Here is a 22,145-nt window from a genome sequence, read left to right as displayed (position 1 = left end):
AGTTCAGAGAAAGTTCACTGGGTTAATTCCTAAGATGAGGGGGTTGTCTTATGAGGAAAGGTTGGGCCTATACTCATTGGAATTTAGAAGAATGAGAGGTGATCTTATTGAAACATATCAGATTCTGAGGGGGATTGACAGGGTGGATGCTGAGAGGATGTTTCCCCTCGTGGGGGAATCTAGAACTAGGGGGCATAGTTTCAGGATAAGGGGTCGCCCATTTAAAATGGAGATGAGGAGAATTTCTTCACTCAGAGGGTCGTGAATCTTTGGAATTCTCTACCCCAGAGAGCTGTGGAGGCGGAGTCAGTGAATATATTCAAGGCGGAGATTGACAGATATTTGAGCTACAGGGGAGTCAAGGGTTATGGGGAGCGGGCGGGAAAGTGGAGTTGAGGCCAAGATCAGATCAGCCATGATCTTATTGAATGGCGGAGCAGGCTTGAGGGGCCGAATGGCCGACTCCTGCTCCTAATTCTTATGTATCGGGGCGGGCCATAACCCTGATCTCAAATAACCTCACCCCTCTCTAAAGTAAGGTTGCTAACTCATTGACAGACCAGGGGCCTGGAGTTTCCCTTCGGCTGTGCTGGTTTTTTTTTCCTGCTATAATTCGCCCGAAGGCGGCCAAACCAGCGCAAAAGATCGCGGAGTTTTAAGCGTAAATTACGTCCCGAGTTTCCGTGAGCTTTTGCGCTGGTTTAAAAAATCATTGTGCTGGAAGCCGGCCCCCCCCACTAAAAGGCCACGCCCCCCCCAGACCGTATTAGTCACCGTGGCGAGTTTCTGCTAATTGCGCCCTTTTGCGGGCCCTTGAGGAGGCTCTGTCAACTGTGGCTCAATGGCTAATACCCTCGCTTCTGAGTCTAGAAGGTCGTGGGTTCAAGTTCCACTCCAGGGACTTGAGCACAAAACTCCAGGCTGATACTCCAGTGCAGTGCTGAGGGAGTGCTGCACTGTCGGAGGTGCCGTCTTTCAGATGAGACGTTAAATCGAGGTCACGTCAGCCTTCTCAAGTGGACGTAAAAGATTCCATGCCACTATTTCGAAGAGGAGCAGGGGAGTTATCCCCCCGGTGTCCTCCCTCAACCAACATCACCAAAACAGATTATCTGGTCCTTATCACATTGCTGTTTGTGGGAGCTTGCTGTGCGCAGTTTGGCTGCCGCATTTTCCTACATTACAACAGCGTCCTTTTACGACTCTCCAAAGTCATCCTGTTTATATCTGGGAAAGCCTGTTGCTTTAAGATACAAAAAAGTTCGACTGTTAACCCTTAACTCCCCAAGGTGTCCATCATACGTCTCTCCAGGATGATCAACATTGAGTTACGCACTAATGTGTTGTCCATCTTAACCAATGGCAATTTATCAGTTTGCAGTAATGTTCCATGTGTTTTTGTCTCATCTCCAAAAAAACTCATCCCTCCAATAAGGCAGGAGCTTACACAATCGATGGCATCAAACCCGGAAGTGTTGAGACACATTACTACAGGTGTCGGCAGCCATCTGATACCTGAATCAGATGACTGGGGCCCAGGTAGTTTAGTGTCAGGAGGCCATTTGACCATGGGCAAGGCATTGATTATAGACACAGTGACTGAGAAAGAGGGGCGGCAAAGGTTAATCTGGTCTTTACCCAGTATCTTTCAGCAGGGATCACTCAGTAACAACAACAACTTGCATTTTTACAGCGCCTTTAACGTAGTAAAACATCCCAAGGCACTTCACAGGAGCGATTATCAAACAAAATTTGACACCGAGTCACATAAAGAGATATTGGGGCTGGTGACCAAACGCTGGGTCAAAGAGGCAGGTTGTAAGAAGCGTCTTAAAGGAGGAGAGAGAGGCGGAGAGGTTTAGGGAGGGAATTCCAGATCTTGGGGCCTAGGCAGCTGAAGGCACGGCCGCCAATGGTGGAGCGTTTAAAATTGGGGTTGCGCAAGAGGCCAAAATTGGAGGGGCGCAGATATCTCGGAGGTTTGTGGGGCTGGAGGAGATTAGCTCCACTTGTGCAGTTAAGCAACCGTGGTCAACAAACGAGGTAAGAGACAGTGCTTGTTGGGCTGGAGGAGGTTACAGAGATAGGGAGGGGGACGAGACCACGGAGGGGATTTGAAAACAAGGATGAGGATTTTAAAATTGAAGCGTTGCCGGACCGGGAGCCAATGTAGGTCAGCGAGCACAGGGGTGATGGGTGAACGGGACTTGGTGCGAGTTAGGATAATAATAATAATACAGACGCCAAAAATCCTATGTCCTTGCGATGAAGTGTGTCGGGGCTTCACCGCGTCCTGCCACAGCGTGGCTGTTTGGTAAAGCCGAGAATGATGTTGTAACCTCTGCCGTTGTATCTGTCGCTGTGCAGGAGCTGATCCATACGTCATTATCCGGTGTGGGAGGGAGAAAGTCAAATCGCCCATTTACAAGGACACGCTGAACCCGGAGTTCAACATCAAGGGAATCTTCTACAGGAAGGATCCCAAAGCGCCCATCCGCATCGAGGTGAGAGAACCGCTTTACCATGCACCGAGTGAGAACCGTACCCACCCTTCCCTCCTTTAAGACATAACTTTAAGAATGGCGCTGTTCTATGGGCATCGCGTGTTCGCGTTGCTGTTCCACCAATGCCAAGGTGAGCGTGGTACGGGGGCTCGAAAGCCCAGAATACATGGAATCATTACAGCGTAGAAGGAGGCCATTCGGCCCATCTTGTCCGTGCCGGCTGAAAAAGAGCTCTCCAGCCTAATCCCACTTTCCAGCTCTTGGTCTGTAGCCCTGTAGGTTACGGCACTTCAAGTGCATATCCAAGTACAGGTAGACTACCCTTTATCCGGACTTCTGAAAACCGAAACCCTCTAAAAACCGAAGGTTTTTTCGTTCAGCGTAAGTCATGCGTACGACTTACGCTGAACGAAAAAACCTTCGGTTTTTAGAGGGTTCCGGTTTCGGAAGTTCGGATAAAGGGTAAGTCGTGCGCACGACCCCCCGCCGACCCCCCCGGCCCCGACAACCGCCAACCCCCCCCGCGGACCCCGCCGGCCCCGACAACCGCCGACCCCCCCGCGGACCCCGCCGGCCCCGACAACCGCCGACCCCGCCGCGGACCCCGCCGGCCCCGACAACCGCCGACCCCCCCGCCGGCCCCGACAACCGCCGACCCCGCCAGCCCCGACAACCGCCAGCAGGACTTGGTGTTCTGATTTTGAATTTTGCGGATTATGCAACCCCACTAATCTCAGATCCTTTGCAGAAATGTATTTACTCACTGAGTCACCTGGGTTACTCCAATCACTTTTCATCTCTAACACTGTGATGAGGACAAGAATTTGCAAGATCAGCGTACGCACCACGGTGAATGCACCACGGCCTCTCGGACAGTCAATTTCTCACATCAGGCATGACGTGCACTCCAAAGCTCAAGACTAATAGGATCCACCTTCCACAAAGATTTTACATTTAAACCAGATCTCCAGGGCCACGGGCAAGTCATATACTCACAGTGTGTCAGAATGCTAGATTAAAAGGAAACCAACCGCCGGCCCCGACCCCCGTCGACCCCGACTGACTTACGCTGAGCGTCAGCGTAAGTCGTGCGCACGACCCCCCGCGGACCCCCGCCGACCCACCTTCCGAAATTCTCCTTTATCCGAAACTCGGCTGGTCCCGAGGTTTTCGGATAAAGGATAGTCTACCTGTACTTTTTAAATGTGATGAGGGTTTCTGCCTCTACCACCCTTTCAGGCAGTGAGTTCCAGACCCCCACCACCCTCTGGGTGAAAAAAGTTCTCCTCAACTCCCCTCTAATCCTTCTACCAATTACTTTAAATCTATGCCCCCTGGTTATTGACCTCTCTGCTCAGGGGAAATAGGTCCTTCCTATCCATTCTATCTAGGCCCAATTAGTTCCACTTCTCTCCCTGCCCCTCCCCTGCTCTGCTCTGCTTGCTACCTGGCACGGCAGCCTGGCTCGCTACTCCCAGAAGCCAGCCCTGGGGACCACCTTCACAATCGAAGCTTGTCTCTTGTGTGCTCTACAGAACACTCAGAGCCATAGCGTCATAACGGCACAGAAGGAGGCCATTCGGCCCATCGAGTTCGTGCCGGCTCTCTGTAGAGCAATCCAGTCAGTCCCATTCCCTCGCTCTATCCCCGTAGCCCTGCAAGTTTATTTCCCTCAAGTGCCTATCCAGTCTCCCCTTGAAAACATGTCTCCGCTTCCACCACTTCCATCGGCAGCGAATTCCAGGTCCTCACCACTCACTGCGTAAAAAAGTTTTTCCTCACGTCCCCCCTGTATCTCTTGCCCAAAACCTTAAATCTGTGTCCCCTAGTCCTTGTACCATCAACTAGCAGGAACAGCCTTTTCCCGTCTAGCCTATCCAAACCCGTCATAATCTTGTACACCTCCATCAAATCACCCCTCAACCTCCCGTGCTCTAATGAAAACAAATCCAGCTTCTCCAACCTGTCCTTGTAGCTAAGATCTCCCATCCCCGGAACCATTCTGGTAAATCTCCTCTGCACCTTTTCAAGGGCCTTCACATCCTTCCTAAAGTGTGGTGACCAGAACTGGACGTAATACTCCCGAGACTAAGCTTTCTTTTCAATTCAAAAATCTTGGTGTCATCTTTACCCAAGTTGGCATGTCTGATACTGTCTGTGGATCATATTTTTGAGCACCGGGTGGACTCCTGTGAGAACCCGTGCCAATATATCCAGGGTTCGGTGCCTACTGTCATGGTCACACTCTCCCCTCTGAGTCAGAAGGTCGTGGGTTCAAGCCCCACTCCAGAGACTTGAGCCCAAAATCTAGGCTGACACTCCAGTGCAGTGCTGAGGGAGTGCTGCACTGTCGGAGCTGCCGTCAGATGAGACGTTAAACTGAGCCCCCGCCTTTCAGATGAAATGTTAAACCGAGGTCCTATCTGCCCTCTCGGCGACAAAGCAGTCCGCTTGATTGGCACCCCATCCACCACCTTCAACATTCAATCCCTCCACCACTGGCGCACCGTGGCTGCAGTGTGTACCATCTACAAGATGCACAGCAGCAACTCCCAAACCTGCGACCTCTTCCACCTAGAAGGACAAGGGCAGCAGGCGCATGAGAACACCACCACCTCCAAGTTCCCCTCCAAGTCACACACCATCCTGACTTGGAAGTATATCGCCGATCCTTCATCGCCGCTGGGTCAAAATCCTGGAACTCCCTCCCTAACAGCACTGTGGGAGCACCTTCACCACACGGACTGCAGCAGTTTAAGAAGGCGGCTCACCACCGCCTTCTCAAGGACAACGCGGGATGGGCAATAAATGCTGGCCTTGCCAGCGACGCCCACATCCCGTGAATTAATTTTTTTAAAAGGTGGGTCATAAAAGATCCCGCGAGACTATTTCGAAGAAGAGCAAGTGAGTTCTCCCTGCAGTTATTAATACAATAATGGTGAAGATTTAAATAACTCTTGATTAGGTGTCGTGGTTTTGAACTTTTCTCTTTGAATCTCGACCCGTCATAAATTGAAATGGGTTTTAAAATTTCCCCCCTCTTTTTGTTCAGATCTGGAACAGCAACGTCTTTAAGGACCAGTTCCTTGGTCAAGTGACTGTGCTCGCTGACCCCAGTGACCTCCAGCCACATCACACCCTTCACCTGAGAGACAAGGGCAACCGCCAAGTCAACGACCTACCCGGGACCATCAATCTGAAAATCATCAGCAGCAATGAGCTAGCCGGCATCTAACCTCTGGAACACTCGTCGCCGTCTGAAAGATGAGGCCATCGAGTCAGGGTTCGATCAGGTCCACCGGGATCTGCAGATAAGAAATTTTAGGAACGGGAGAAGGCCCTTGGGGGGCCCAAACCTGTCCCTTACCTACTATCTTCTCGCCATACTCCTTTAAACCCTTCCCCTTTTGGAGTCAGTATATCTGATCCTTGATACTGGGAGTCGTTCAGCGGCCTACCCTTATTCCACAAATTTCTGCCTGACTTCCCTTGTCCCCTTCGCCCTTCCCCCAAAAGAACACTTTAACGTGCTCCCCGGTGCTATTTTGCTAGACTGACACTAATTCCTAAAGAGATACCCGCTCGCTCGATGACTTGGTTGCTTTGATGCTGAGGCATGAAGGCCAGGCTCAAGCTCCGCTCTGTGCTGAGTTATCGAAACTCAGCCAGAGGGATTCTATAGTTAGACTTAACCCTCCCCCTGCCTCCTCCACCACCCCCCACCTACCACCACCACCATTGGGAAGGGGAGGGGGAGGGAGGGAGGAAAGAAAATCAATCCATTCCAGGTCACCATCATTATCCAGTAACACGCCTGGTAGACAATGTACATCTTGGCCCACCTAAATGGGGTCAGGATGAGGCTCAGCTCTTACTCCTCTTTATTTCTCTCTTTCTTTCTCTTGCTCCCCTCTCTTCTCTCCCCCCCCCCCACCCCACCCCCTCGGCCCCACCTCCACAAACAATTGTCTAACCTGCGATTGGAGGCCAGGCTCTGCTACATCGGCCTAGCACACACACACACACACACACGCACAACCATACTCCTACTGTCCTCCTCCCTCCTTCCCACAGGTCCTCTCTGCCTATTTCTTGGATCCCCTTGCCACTGGACCAAGACCTTGCTCTGTCAAGCCCGTGTGGTAGCTGGTGTGCAGCGGCCACCCCACATTAAAAGAATTCACGCACAGGCATCTTCCACCCTTTTAACAGCGGAAGGAGCACACGTCAACCCAAGCACCCCATCCACCCGCCCCTTCAACCACCGTCCGCCCCACCTGTGACAGAGACTGTAAGTCCCACGTTGGACGCATCAGTCACCTGAGAACTCATTTTTTAGTGTGGAAGCAAGTCGTCCTAAGAAGAACCTGCCAACAATCATGTTCCAGACTCACCGTAAAGAGTAACCTGAGGCTTAGATGAGCACAAACATTTTGACCAGTTTCATTGACCAGTCATAATCATGCGATATTGCACACCCTCCTCTTCCAGCTCATTGCTTTCCCAGTGGCCCTCCTCCCTTCAAAACCCAATCTTGGCGTTGACTACTCCACTGAATCCTGTTTTCTCTCCCTCTCTCGCTCTTTTCAACCTTGTTAGCATCTTGTGTCGTGGGCCTTGGCTCTTCCTCTCTTACTTAGCCCTGAGTCAGTAACACTTGGGGTGGGGCTGCTCGTTGGGACCACAAGGTCACGGGGAAGCCATTTTGCGACCCGCAGGCCATTTTTTCATGGGTGCGCCTTTTGAGCGGATTGTCTCCCATTTGCACGATCGCATTTTAAATCGACTTTATGGAAGAAATAGTTTAGTATTTTTAAGTAAACCTTAACATTGGTTTATTTTTTTAACACGTTACTTTAGACGTTTTTATCAATGGAAGGAGTTTTTTTGTGCCAATTATAAGGGAAGGAATGTCCTTAGTGACGGACTTGTGGTGTCCATGGCAACCTTTGGTTGAGATGGTGAAATGATTTTGCACAATGACTGTGTTTATGGAGGCTTGTTCCAGAATAATTGTTCAAAATTAGCATCTTGTGAACTTGCGAATCCGCGCACAAACCCCTCTTTCCCTGCCCCCACCCCGGAGTTGGATTGTTTACAAGCCATAATCTGGCTTCAAACCACTTCTGCGATTAATAGGGGCCTTCCACTCCTGTATTCCTGGTCTGAGGTAGTCGGCCAACACTTCGCCTCAACGCTCCTGGGTTAGGGACGGGAAAATCCCAGCCGTGCGGGATCCCAATCCAGATTGTTGCCCAGCGCTCGTTGTTGGAAAGTGTTTGCGAGGGAAATGTGGGCGGAGGAGGCGGGGAAAGGGGAAGTGCCACTGCTAAGACACTAAGAAGTTAACCTATTTTTAATGGTGGGGGAGGGGGTGGGGTCGGCAGGCGGGGTTAGAGACTGAGGCAGCACAAGCCAAGCCCCCTAGCAATTCAAAAAAGGGGCTGTGATATCTTTTTATTTCTTGGGTGGGGCAGAGTAAGGCTTCAGTTGCTTTTAAGGCCTGGTTGCCCCTGTCAACCGCTGGGTTGTTGCCAGGTAATTTCTGTAAGAATTGCCAAAAATGAAGGAGGAAAAATTAATTAAAAAGCGGCATTGAAATAAATCAGGTGTAGCAACTGCCCTTGCAGAGCTATTAAACCCAGAGTTCAAGATCTCTACACCATATATTTTCAGTGCCAATATAATGGTGAATTACAATAAATCTTTAATTCTGGCACCATTGAGTTTGTAAGCCAACTTGTAAAAGGCCCAAAAGCCTGGTTATCTGTCCCAAGTACTGAGCAATGGAACACCCTTCTAACACCATGCATCTCCAGTGCCAACATCAAGCATTCCTAGGTCAGGTACAACGTGGGTTAGACGCAGAGTCAAGCTTCCTCTGATCTGCGCCCAACAAAGAGGCCTAATCTCCAGCTCCGGAGAGTGCCTAGTGGGATAAAAACAGAAAATGCTGGAGATACTCAGCAGGTCAGGCAGCATCTGTGGAGAGAGAGAAACAGAGTTAACGTTTCAGGTCGATGACCCTTCGTCGGAAGTTCTGACCTGCTGAGTATTTCCAGCATTTTCTGTTTTTATTTCCGATTTCCAGCATCCGCGGTATTTTGCTTTTGTATTAGTGCCTAGTGGGACACGGGAGGAGGCCATTCGGCCCCTCAAGCCTACTCCGCCATTCATTTAGATCATGGCTGAGCTGTACCTCATGCCCCCATTTTTCATGCTGTATGATTTTTGCCATTCCCATTTGCAACATTTTATCTTTCCTGCCTCTTACAAAAGTACAGTATGTTCCTTCAATTCCTTCCTCCCCTCCTAAACCCCCTCCCCCTGTCTCTGCACCTGCTTAATATCTGTTACATCTCCAGCTTTTTCCACTTCTGATGAAGGGTCCCAGACCTGAAACGTGAACTCTGTTTCTCTCTCCACGGATGCTGCCTGGCCTGCTGAGTGTTTCCAGCATTTTCTGTTGATATTTCCCATTTTACTTGCTTTAGCTCCATATCCCTTGATACCCTTGTCTAACAAAAATCTATCGCCGTCAATCTTGAAAGCTCCAATTCACCCTCGTCATCCTTTTGGGGGGGAGAGTTCCACATTTCCACTACCCCTTTGTATGAAGAAGTGCTTCCTGATTTCACTCCTGCATGATCTCGCTCTAATTTTAAGATTATGTCCCCCTCGTTCTTGATTTCCCCACCAGAGGAAATAGCTTCTCTGTACCCTATCATAGAATCATAGAATGATAAAGCACAGAACATAAGAACATAAACATAAGAAATAGGAGCAGGAGTAGGCCAATCGGCCCCTCGAGCCTGCTCCACCATTCAATAAGATCATGGCTGATCTGATCCTAACCTCAAATCTTCTATCACTCTCCATCCCACCCGAACCCATGTGATCTCCCGGGAGAGGTGAAAAACCAGATAAAAAACCCAATGGCCAATTTGGGAGAAAAAATCTGGGAAATTCGTCTCCAACCCATCTAGGCGATCGAAACTCTTCCAGGAGATCACTCTGTCCCTATATTTTCTACAGTACTTACCTTCTGTAAAGGCTATCTCCACCCCAGCCAGGAACAGGAATAAAACCATCTCCTGAAATCTAACACAGAATTAGAACACAAGAAGTAGGAACAGGACCAGGCTACACGACCCCTGGGCCCGCTCCACTACCCACAGGGCCATGACCATTCCGAACCTAGACTCATGTCCAATTTCCTGCCCGCTCCCCGTAACCCTCAATTCCCTTTACTTCTAGGAAACTATCTATTTCTGTTTTAAATTTATTTAATGATGTAGCTTCCACAGCTTTCTGGGGCAGCAAATTCCACAAACCTACCACCCTCTGAGTGAAGAAGTTTCTCCTCATCTCAGTTTTGAAAGAGCAGCCCCTTATTTTAAGATTATGCCCCCTAGTTCTAGTTTCACCCATCATTGGGAACATCCTCACCGCATCCACCCGATCAAGCCCCTTCACAATCTTATATGTTTCAATAAGATCGCCTCTCATTCTTCTGAACTCCAATGAGTAGAGTCCCAATCTACTCAACCTCTCCTCATATGACCACCCCCTCATCCCCGGGATTAACCGAGTGAACCTTCTTTGTACTGACTCAAGAGCAAGTATGTCTTTTCTTAAGTCTGGACACCAAAACTGTATGCAGTATTCCAGGTGCGGTCTCACCAATACCTTGTATAACTGCAGCAAGAAAGAGGCCATTCAGCTATTATAAGTTACTATTGAATCTGCTTCCACCGCCCTTTCAGGCAGCGCAGTCCAGATCACAACTCGCTGTGATTCTTAAGAAAAAATGTCTCTCCACCTCCCCGCTGGCTCTTTTGCCGATGATCTTCAATCTGTGTCCCTCTGGTTACCGACCCACCTGCCCGTGGAAACAGTTTCTCCTTATTTAATCTCTCAAAACCTCTCGTAATTTTGAACACCTTTGTCGGAATTCTTTTAACATTTTAAACACTTCGATCAGATCATCCCTCGATCGTCGGGACTCAGGGAATACAAGCCTAGTCTGTCCTCATAATATAACAGCAACTACTTGCATTTATATAGCGCCTTTAACGTAGTAAAACATCCCAAGGCGCTTCACAGGAGCGCGATCGGACAAAATTTGACACCGAGCCACATAAAGAGATATTAAAGCAAGTAGGTTTTAAGGAGGAGAGAGAGGCGGAGAGGTTTAGGGAGGGAATTCCAGAGCTTAGGGCCCGGGCAGCTGAAGGCACGACCGCCAATGGTGGAGCGATTAAAATCGGGGGTGCGGAAGAGGCCAGAATTGGAGGAGCGCAGAGATCTCGGAGGGTTGTAGGGCTGGGGGAGGTTCCAGAGATAGGGAGGGGGCGAGGCCCTCGGTATCATACTGGTAAATCTGCACTGCACCCCCTCCAAGAAACATACAAAATTCTTACAGGGTAGATGCAGGGAGGATGTTTCCCCCTGGCTGGGGAGTCTAGAACCAGAGTTCACAGTCTCAGGATAAGGGGTCGGCCATTTAGGACCGAGATGAGAAGAAATTTCTTCACTCAGAGGGTGGTGAATCTTTGGAATTCTCTACCCCAGAGGGCTGTGGAGGCTCAGTCGTTGAGTATATTCAAGACTGAGATCGATAGATTTTTGAATATTAAGGGAATCAAGTGATATGGGGATAGTGCAGGAAAGTGGAGATGAGGTAGAAGATCAGCCATGATCTTATTGAATGGCGGAGCAGGTTCGAAGGGCCAAATGGCCTACTCCTGCTCCTATTTCTTATATTCTTATGTTAAGTGGAGATATAACTTGTGTGTTCTCTCGGGTGGACTTTCGAAGGCTGGGCTTCTCGATTGCGGGCTTGCTGATGCATTCTTACTCCGATCCCTTGTCGGGGGAATAGATATACTGTATCCGTGCAGCAGAGGGAGCCCTTGTTGTTGCAAGTGGAGCAAATGAAGCTTTATTCTGCAGTTGACCCGTGTTTCAGTTGACCTGGGAATGCTTGATGCTGAGTCCCAGGAGCGGCGAGGTTGGAACAAGGTTCTGCTGCTCAGCAATGTGCCAAAAACAAAACCAAATTTGCCTCCACAAAACTGGAAAAACTCTTCTCCGTTCATTCACTGATTCTAGTGCCCTGTATATATTGACCTATACATATTCTGCTTACGTACCACAAGAGGGTCGATAGCGCGGCAAAGGTTCAAGTAAGTGTGATGTGCCACTCTGGGCAGAATTGAACCTACCCGTTTTTGGGTTTCACCGTGACATGGTTTGAATAAACTGTTGAGAAGAGCGATGGGCGTCCATCAATGTTCCCTGTAATTTTGTTCTTTCCATGCACGGGCCCTGTAAGTGGCTGCGAGGCCCATTCAAATCTTGCGCAGTTATTCCTGGATCGAAAAGCCTGCGCGGGACCTCCAGACCACCACGCATGTGGCCGCGCGGCTTCACGGGAAGGTTGGTTTCCATCTATGTCGGACGTCTGACTGACCAAGTGTCACTTGGGACCAATTTTTAAAAAAAAATGTTGTGCAACTGAAAAATCATTTTCTTGAAGATGACTAGCAACTGTCCGGGTTCACAGTGTACGTAATATATTGCATCAGGATGGAGAACCATATTTTTAAAAAGGCCCGCTTGTAGTTTACCGTCTTGGCTGGGAATGGTTCGAAACTCTCCAGCGCCACGCGGAGCTTCACTGCAGGCCCACCAGGTTAGGACAGCTGGCCAGCAAACATCTGCGGGAGGGAGCGGCCTATCTGTGCCGGGTCGGGTTGCCAACTCTGGATGGGCGTACTCTTGGGGGGGGTCGTCATCACATGACTTCCTGCCTCCCCCCCATGCTCCTGCCATTGGTTGCCCGACATGTCCACCCTCGCGGTGTCCCGCCTTCCCACAGCCAATCGGGAAGCAAAATAGGCTCTTCGTTATCCTATTGGATGATTCTTGACTTGTCGGTCAAACCGCCTTTTTTTTTTAACCCATGTCTGATTTTTACAACTAAAAAACAAAAGCGTTCAACGTTTTTCCCCCAAAAAAAGCGCACAATTTTATTTATTATTGCCCCAATGATTTCTCTCGGGTTGCTCGCAGCAGTATCCTGGGGGGGTTGGCAACCTCCGTCCGAGGGGGCCCCCCCTTCTGGTACTGTTGAGCCCTTTCTTTGCTGAGGCCAAGCAGAGGCAGGAGAAGGCCTCCCACCAGAGGGGGGAGCCGTGCCCGGGATGGTCTCTCGCACCTCCTGGTGGCTGGCCCCCAAGTGGGTACCGTTGAGGTGGGGTGGGTGGTTGATGGTAGTTGTGAGCCGCAGAGGATGAGACTAGGCTGGGGGAACGGACGTCTGAACCTCCAACGAATGGGACAGACTTGATCTCCATCCAACACAACAGTTGCTTTGTGGTTCTGGAATGGTTTTCTGAAGCAGAGAAAAAGAAAAGTAGATTTACAGTCATTAAATTGGAGAATAAACATTCGAGTTTTGACCTCAATAAATGAAAAGCAGGTAATAAAACACTGCTTTAAAAAAAAAATTCCCCCACTTCTGTGTATTTCATGATGTTGGAGACCTTGTGAAGATATATCGTTTGTTTTTTTGTTGGACCTCTATCTGTGGCTCCTAACCCTTGCCCTGTCCTCTGCTCAGACGCTGGACTCTACACAAGATACTGACTTTGGGTAGACCAGTAAGGGGTGATTAAACCCCCCCCCCACCCCATTCTGGGGGGAAAAAAAAGCCGTTTTTCCTCGGAGCTGCTCCTGTTTTCCGACAAAGTTACGTCGGTGGAGCGGGAGCAAATCCCAAGGAAATTCCCAGCCAAAATCCACTTGGACCAGTAAGGGTGAGCGTTGCTGACACCTGGCAGCAGGATGTCAGCACTGCAGCTACCTTCTTAATTCCGCTTAACGGGTCGTGCAGCTTGGGCCCTCCCTCGGGGATTGTAGGCCAAGTCCCTTGCTCATTCATCGTACTGTGGCGATCTTATTTGTTGTAAAGACTGTTTCTGGCTGTTTGGTCGCAACCGTTTAGATTTTTTTATGATTTGAAAGCAAGTAATTGTATTCAGCTTTGTTAAATCCATTGAATGGAGCCAGAATTGGTGGAGAAGGGGTGGCGGTGTTGGTTGGCAGTTGGGAAAGGCTGACACCTAACCGTATTTGCCTCGGGTAGCCTGGAGGCCACTTGCGGCCCCAGCCTCCGTTTCACCGGTGGCCATTGATGGGCCCAGTTCTCCCTTGTGTCTCTAGTTCCATATGTAGCCAACCCATAATCATCGGGAGGTGGGATTCCGAGTTGCTTCCCCCCCTCTCCTCTTGCTGCCCGAGATCAAAGTGAGGAGGACCATCCCCAGAGGAAGCGAAAGGCCCCCTCTTAAAGCGATAGGATCTTACAGTTGCAGTGGGACTCTCGGTCCTCCAATGGGGAAAAGTATTCAGCTTTGGCCTTGGCTGCTGCACAGGATTGGCACCTTTTTTGAAATCAGGAGCCTGCTGTGGGGGAGAATGTCTGACTGGGGCAAGAATGGCCGGCCTGGGGTTGTGAGTCATGGGACGTCCTTGAATTGCAGTGGAGGGCGCACTGCCCATTCTGGCTCCTCGCAGTGAGATTCCGCACATTACTGCTTCAGCTTTGCCCTGAGCGACCAGGCCTTGTATAGATGCGTCTCTGCGGCATTCTTGCACCGTCCCCCTCTGCATGAACCTAGCATCTGTCAATCACACCCCAATCCTGTCTTGACTTTCTACAGAACTATAGCATATTAAGATGTTTTCACAACAATGAAGTGTATTTTATATGAAGATTACAGTCCAAATAGAAATAAAATATGAATACAGTTTGGAGTCGGTCTCATTATTTGGTGTCTGGCCTTGTTATCGACACGGACATCCTAATGCCACCTTTCACCTTTTTGCCAATTTATTTTTCCTTGGACGTGCGGATTCTTGCTGGGGCCACCATTCCCTCTACTACCTCGACCATTCATCGTGACACTTTAGTGTCAAAAACAGGAAGGCAGATTATCTCAATGGCAATAGATTGGGAGAAGGGGAAGTGCAACGAGACCTGGGTGTCCTTGTGCACCAGTCGCTGAAGGTAAGCATGCAGGTGCAGCAGGCGGTTAAGAAGGCAAATGATATGTTGGCCTTCGTAGCGAGAGGGTTTGAGTACAGGAACAAGGATGTCTTGCTGCAGTTATACAGGGCCTTGGTGAGACTACATCTTGAGTATCGTATGCAATTTTGGTCGCCTTATCTAAGGAAGGATATTCTTGCCATGGAAGGAGTTCAGCGAAGATTCACCAGGCTGATACCTGGGATGGCAGGAATGACGTATGAGGAGAGATTGGGTCGATTGGGCTTTAGAAGAATGAGAGGCGATCTCATTGAAACTTATAAAATTCTAACAGGACTAGACAGAGTAGATGCAGGAAGGATGTTCCCGATGGTTGGGGAGTCCAGAACCAGGGGTCACAGTCTAAGGATAAGGGGTAAGCCATTTAGGACAGAGATGAGGAGGAATTTCTTCACCCAGAGAGTGGTGAACCTGTGGAATTCTCTACCACAGAAGGCAGTAGAGGCCAATTCATTAAATATATTCAAGAAGGAGTTGGATATATTTCTTAAGGCTAAAGGGATATGGGGAGAAAGCAGGGACAGGGTACTGAATTTGGATGATCAGCCATGAGCGCATTGAATGGCGGAGCAGGCTTGAGGGGCCGAATGGCCTACTCCTGCTCCTATCTTCTATGTTTCTAGCTTTTGGATTTATTTATCAACCTCACTCAAAGAGGCCACAGGAGGGGCTGGTGTGCGAAATGAGAAAGGTCTCGGACTAATCCAGTAGGGAGCGTTCTTCTGAGGTTAGGACTGAGGGGAGAGTAGAGGCAGCTTTACTTTAGTAGAACCATGCTACAACCCAGCCTGGCAGTGCTCAGTGTTGACAATGGATGCCTGAAATGCCCAGCATCATCACCCTTCGTGGATCGGGCTATCTTTAGTACGTCACGTAACATTAGGAGATTTATCTGTGACACCTGGTGGCAAAATACTGGTACATCACCCACCTTGAGTTTCATCCGATTGGCAGATTGTCTAATTTGGGCACTTTGGCATTGGAAACTGGACTACTGGAGGGATCATGCTGTGCATTGGACAGCTGGGCACATGCCCACACCCACCCCCTTGGCAATGGGCACAACTGTGACATGTTACAATTTGCAATCGGCACACATCACCCCCCTTCTCAGAACACAACTCCTGGAGATGTTTGTAGCCAGTGGGATGGAGGGGTTAGGCAATTCTGAGAGAACCAATCACAGCTCATTTTTGTTCTCTCTCCTCTCCCCCACCCCACCCTACATGCTCACACCCCCATTGTGAATTGTCACTCACTTGTGCAAATAATGCCTGCTATTCCCCCTTGGTTGGTCTATCCTCTGGTAAGGCTCACAGCACAACTCCAGATTAAAGCTGGAACACCATTAGCCCCTCAAGACCATTCAGAACCTGTAATCACCCGTGCCAATCATTTGAAGCTCAAATTGGCAAAGTATCGTTACTCAAGGGCATTGAAAAGATCTCGGGTACAACACATTCACCAGTTCATTCACCATACACTGCCAGTGTGACCCAATTTACAGCAGTGCCTCTCCGCCCTGCCCAGTTGGCATCTACCTGGGCACCGGGGTCTGCAGTGGGAACAATGCCACGTGGCACCTTTACGTCTTGTTCCAAAACCCACGGGAGATGTTTCGCCCCCGGATTCCTCACCATCGAGAGAGCTCGACTGTTTGCTCAGGTGATCTTACTCTGTACACCTCGAAGCCCATGGAGAGCTTCTCGCCCTTGCCCTGCTTTCGGGTGTAACGGACATCTTTCTGCTGCAGGCACATCAGCACTTCATCCATATCCATTTTGACATCAAACACGTACTGTGGAGTTAAACCCGAGAGAACAGACTTAAACACAAGGGGGGGAAAATTCCGTTGTTTGCGCCTCCTTCCAAGCGCCTTAAGAGGGCGTTAATGGGGCGCAAAGCAACTAGCGCCCAGGCGCAGCAATGTTTGCGCCGCTCGCGAAATTAACTAGACATTTTGCGGTGGCGCTAAACACTACCACCACGATCTCCTGCGCCGGCAGATCATGACATCAATCAAGTGCGCAACGCCCCGTTAGCACCCCGGACCGGATATTGAGTGGCGTCCCCTGCCTTACCGCCTGCCGCTAGCAACGACAGGTTGAGGGGAGCGTTTTGCAGTCAGGAAGGGACTGGGGGAGCGCTATTTAAAGGCAACCGCTTCCTGCCTTTTTTTGTCGGTGACACTTTTGTACCACGCATTCTGAGAGAGAGAGAGAGACTTCTGGAGAGATTCAACGCGGTGTGAAGGAGTTTTGGGTACTGAGCAGCACTTTGCAGGTTTATTTTGATTTGCCCTTCCTTGCTTTGCCAGCGCTGAGTTAGCGCCTCGCTCCTCGGCCTTTGCGCCTTAAGACAGGTGTGAAATGCCTGATTTAGCGCTCCACTCACCTCCAGGGGCGAAAAAAGCCAAGTTTGCTGTCGAAGGCGATAGTTAGCGCCAGGCGCTAAACTTTGCGCACGGCCGATAATGGCGCCCCAAATGGGGCGACACTGAATTTTTCCCCCACACTGATCATTGTAAAGAACGCTCCATGCTCAGATGGAGACCCTACCATTACAGGAGACAAACCTTTACCTATTCATATTCAGGATGTGGGCCTTCACTGGCAAGGCCGGCATTTATTGCCCATCCCTAGTTGCCCTCGAGAAGGTGGTGGTGGTGGGCCTCTGGAACTTAGCACAGCCACAGTACGCACCGGCAACCAGGCTGTGACCACCGGTTCAACACAAAGGTGGTGTGGGACTAGAGTCACCTGTAGGCCACACCAGGTTGGAGTGACATAGGACATTCATGAGCCAGTTGCATTTTTTAAGATTTTATTTCCTGGTGCCAGTCCACAACTTAACCAGATTCCTCGAGTTTAATTCCACACTAGTCATGGTGGGATTTGAACTCAATCTCTGGGTTACTAGTCCAGCACCAATAATTAGTAGCTTGACATCTGTCCTAAAGTTGTTTTCCAGATGTTTGAATCTGTGTTCCCTTTTCCTTAAATAATTTGAATTTGAAGTAATGCTCTGGATCTAATTAATATTTAAATCTCTTCATGGCCGCTCCCTTCCCCATCTCAGTAACCTCCTCTAGCCCTACAACCTTGCAAAACCTCTGCAGTCCTCTTGTGCATCCCCTTCACTCCACCATTGTCAGACACGCTTTCTGCCGTCTAGGGCCTATGGTGTAGAATTCCTCCCCGAAGATTCTTCATCTCCCTCTTCTCCTTTAAGACCCTCCTCAAAATCCAACTCTTTGACCAAACTTTTAGTCTACCCCATTTTATATCTCCTCCTTTGGCTTGGCATCCATTCTTGTCTGATTACACCTCTTATGAAATGCCGTGGGACATTTTCCTACATTAAGGGTGCTATGCTTATATATAGTGTCAGCCATCATGGCTCAATTGGTAGCACTCTTGCCTGAGTCAGAAGGTTCTGGGTTCCAAGTGCCCACTCCAGAGAGTTGAACACGAAAATCTAGGCTGACAATTCAGTACAGTGCCGCACCATCGGAGGTGCCAAACCGAGGCCCCGTCTGTCTGCTGTCTCAGTTGGACGTAAAAGATCCCACGGCCCTATTTTGAAGAAGAGCAGGGGAGTTCTCCCCAGTGTCCTGGGGCCAACACTTATCCCTCAATCAACATTACTAAAAAAAAACAGATTATCTGGTCATTACCACATTGCTGTTTGTGGGAGCTTGCTGTGTGCAAATTGTCACCTTCATTGATTTGAAAGTGGCTGTAAAGAGCTTTGGGGTGTCTTGAGGTTGTGAAAGGCGCTACAGAAATGCAAGTCTGTCTTTTCTTTTTATGCAAGTGCAACTTGCTGCAACGTTCCATGTTTTGATCACACAGAAAGATCCTGTCAAGGAAGAAAAGTGTGTCTGAGGTCATACTGGACAAAAACAGGATACTAGGACATCGTTTAGACATGATCAGAGAGTTAACTGAGGACTCCTGAAGAACTTAATAAGGATGGAGAGACCATAGTATCTGAGCCAGGCAGGTGGAGGGGCAGAGGTCATCTGTACCATCTGATCAATCAGTGACCAGAGAAGGTGTGTTAAACTTGTAGAGAACCTTGGTTGGACCACACTTAGAGCACTGTGCGGGGTTCTGGTCTCCATATTATCAAAAGGATATAGAGACACTGGAGAAGGTGCAAAAAAAAAGATTCACAAGGATGATACAGAACTGAGAGGGTATGCTTAGCAGGAAAGGCTGAACAGGCTGGGGCTCTTTTCTCTTGAAACGAGAAGGCTGAGGGGTGACCTAATCGAGGTCTTTACTATTATGAAGGGGTTTGAGAGGGTAGACGTAGAGAAAATGTTTCCACTTGTGGGGGCGTCCAAAGCTAAGCACCATAAACATAAGATAGTCACTAATAAATCCAATAGGGAATTCAGACGAAACGTCTTTACCCAGAGAGTGGTGAGAATGTGGAACTCACTGCCACAGGGAGTGGTTGAGGGCGAATAGCAGAGAGGCATTTAAGGTGGAAGCTAGATAAGTACATGAGGGAGAAAGGAATAGAAGGTGATGTTGATGGGGTGAGATGAAGAGTGGTGGGAGGAGGCTGGTTGGAGCAGAAACACCAGCACGGACCAGTTGGACCTATTTAAGGCTAGGTCTACCACCAAGTGGGATTACTGGAGCAAGAAGATTTAAATGTGAGCGTGGCAGCACGGTGGCATAGTGGTTAGCACTGTTGCCTCACAGCGCCAGGGACCCGGGTTCGAATCTGGCCTCGGGCGACTGTCTGTGTGGAGTTTGCACATTCTCCCCGTGTTTGCGTGGGTTTCCTCCGGGTGCTCCGGTTTCCTCCCACAGTCCAAAGATGTGCGGGTTAGGTTGATTGGCTATGATAAAAAAAATTGACCCTTAGTGTTAGGGGGATTAAATATGTGGGGTTACGGGGATAGGGTGGGATATGTGTTGGTGCAGGCTCGATGGGTCGAAATGGCCTCTATCTGCACTGTGGGGTTTCTGTGATAAATGTTTGACGGATTTATGAGGGTCATTTCGGTGATCCCCCACTCTGAGTGGGGAGTCATGTTTGAAGGGAGCACAGGGTGAAGATAAGGTCCACGGTGCTGATTCTCCAACCTATGCTCCAAGCACAACTTGGCATATTGGAATTGGTAAAACCATAGAGACATGTGAAAAAGTGTTTAGATGCAGCTATTAGTTTCACTAGGTAAAGAGACTCGATAACAATGTAGGTGTATATATTACAGGACTTCTAATGTGTGGAAATTAAAAAGAGGGTGCCATCAAAAAATATATTTATTTGGAAGGAAGATGTGATGATAAATTGGGTTATATAAGAAATAGGAGCAGGAGTAGGCCATTCGGCCCCTCGAGCCTGCTTCGCCATTCAATAAGATCATGGCTGATCTTCGACCTCAACTCTACTTTCCTGCACTATCCCCATATCCCTTGATTCCCTTAATATCCAAAAATCTATCAATCCCAGTGTGTCAGCTGTGGCTCATTGGGCAGCACCCTTGCCCCTGAGTTAGAAGGTCGTGGGTTCAATTCCCACCCCAGAGACTTGAGCACAAAAATCCAGGTTGACACTCCAGTGCAGCTCTGAGGGAGTGCTGCACTGTCGGAGGTGCCGTCTTTTGGACGAGACATTAAACCGAGGCCCCGTCTGCCCTCTCAGGTGGATGTAAAAGATCCTATGGCACTATTTCGAAGAAGAGCACGGAGAGTTTCTCCCCGGTGTCCTGGGGCCAATATTTATCCCTCAATCAACATCACTAAACAGATTATCAGGTCATTATCACATTGCTGTTTGTGGGAGCTTGCTGTGCGCAAGTTAGCTGCCGCGTTTCCTACATTACAACAGGGACTACACTTCAAAAGTACTTCATTGGCTGTAAATCACTTTGAGACGTTCGATAGTCGTGAAAAGCGCCGTATAAATGCAAGTCTTTCTTTTTTCTTTTTGAATATACTCAACGACTGAGCCTCCACAGCCCTCTGGGGTAGAGAATTCCAAAGATTCACCACCCTCTGAGTGAAGAAATTTCTCCTCATCCCTGTCCTAAATGGCCGACCCCTTATCCTGAGACTGTGACCCCTGGTTCTAGACTCCCCAGCCAGGGGAAACATCCTCCCTGCATCTACCCTGTCAAGCCCTGTAAGAATTTTGTAAGTTTCAATGAGATCACCTCTCATTCTTCTAAACTCTAGAGAATATAGGCCTAGTCTACTCAATCTCTCCTCATAGGACAATCCCCCCATCCCAGGAATCAGTCTGGTGAGCCTTCGTTGCACTCCCTCTATGGTAAGTATATCCTTCCTTAGGTAAGGAGACCAAAACTGTACACAATACTCCAGGTGTGGTCTCACCAGGGCCCTATATAATTGCAGTAAGACGTCTTTACTCTTATACTCAAATCCTCTTGTAATAAAGGCCAACATACCATTTGCTTGCTGTACCTGCATGTTAACTTTCAGCAATTGGTGTACAAGGACACCCAGGTCCCTCTGAATTTAGAGGTGTTCCCTTAAGTTTTGATATTTCAACTAAGAAGTAATTGCTTAAATCCAGACTGGAGTTGTCCGTCTGCAAGATGGAAGTTTTAAGGTGACAATACTCTGTTGAATGTGAAGTTGTTTAAAACCATTTTAAATCTAGTTATTGTTTCTTTATTTGGAGAGAATAACATAACATAAGCACATTTTACCCACTAGAGGGCAACATCCCTCAATTTATTGACTACAACTAATGGAGAATATGATAGCAAATTAAGAAAGAAAGTCTTGCATTTCTATAGCGCCTTTCACGACCTCAGGACGTCCCAAAGCGCTTTACAGTCAATGAAGTACTTTTGAAGTGTAGTCCCTGTTGTAATGTAGGGAAACGCAGCAGCCAATTTGCACACAGCAAGCTCCCACAAACCACAAAGTGATAATGACCAGATAATCTGTTTTTTCAGTGATGTTGATTGAGAGATAAATATTGGCCCCAGGATACCGGGGATAACTTCCCCTGCTCTTCTTCGAAAGAATGCCGTGCGATCTTATACATCCACCCGAGAGAACAGACGGGTCCTCATCTGAAGGAAAGCACCTCCGACAGTGCAGCGGAGGCTCCCTCAGCACTGCACTGGACGCGTCGGCCTAGATATTTGGGCCCAAGTCTCTGGAGTGGGACTTGAACCCCACGATCTTCCGACTCAGAGGCCTCCGAGCCAAGCCAGGCCTTGTCCTCGGATCACGTGCACTTATCATCAGAGGTCCCTGAACAGCGATCCTGCTGGGGTTTTCTCCCCATACACCAAGGGCACCGAGGTCACTTGGCAGCATCTTAACCGGTGCCCCAGCTAGCTCACCACAGACCACAATGGAAGATGGATTTACGCACTCGGGAAATAAAAAAAGAAAATGCTGGAAATACACAACTCCTCAATAAACTTATTGACATTTGGGGCTTGTATAGCTGCCATGAGAACTGGAGGTTGAAAAATAAATAGACCTAAGGTTGGAATAAAAAGAAGAAAGAGAAAAGCAAGT

At 48.9% G+C, this 22,145-nt stretch overlaps 1 protein-coding gene across 1 annotated transcript in view; it reads left to right on the top strand.

The window, feature by feature from the left end:
* The window catches only part of capn5a (calpain 5a), a 128,503-nt gene extending 114,182 nt beyond the window's left edge, over positions 1–14,321 (top strand). Inside the window, exons 12-13 of the mRNA XM_085999680.1 lie at positions 2,368–2,504; positions 5,557–14,321. Of these exons, the coding sequence (XP_085855806.1) occupies positions 2,368–2,504; positions 5,557–5,739 (320 nt within the window). The 3' untranslated portion in view covers positions 5,740–14,321. The remainder of the gene's footprint in view (positions 1–2,367; positions 2,505–5,556) is intronic.
* The last annotated feature ends 7,824 nt before the right edge of the window (positions 14,322–22,145 follow it).

This window comes from Somniosus microcephalus, chromosome 10 (genome assembly GCF_052327205.1).
Source record: "Somniosus microcephalus isolate GS21.2 chromosome 10, FLI_Smic_1.0, whole genome shotgun sequence".
Lineage (NCBI taxonomy): Eukaryota > Metazoa > Chordata > Chondrichthyes > Squaliformes > Somniosidae > Somniosus > Somniosus microcephalus.
Note: the sequence above shows the minus strand (reverse complement) of the source record. Positions and strands in the feature narration are given on the sequence as shown.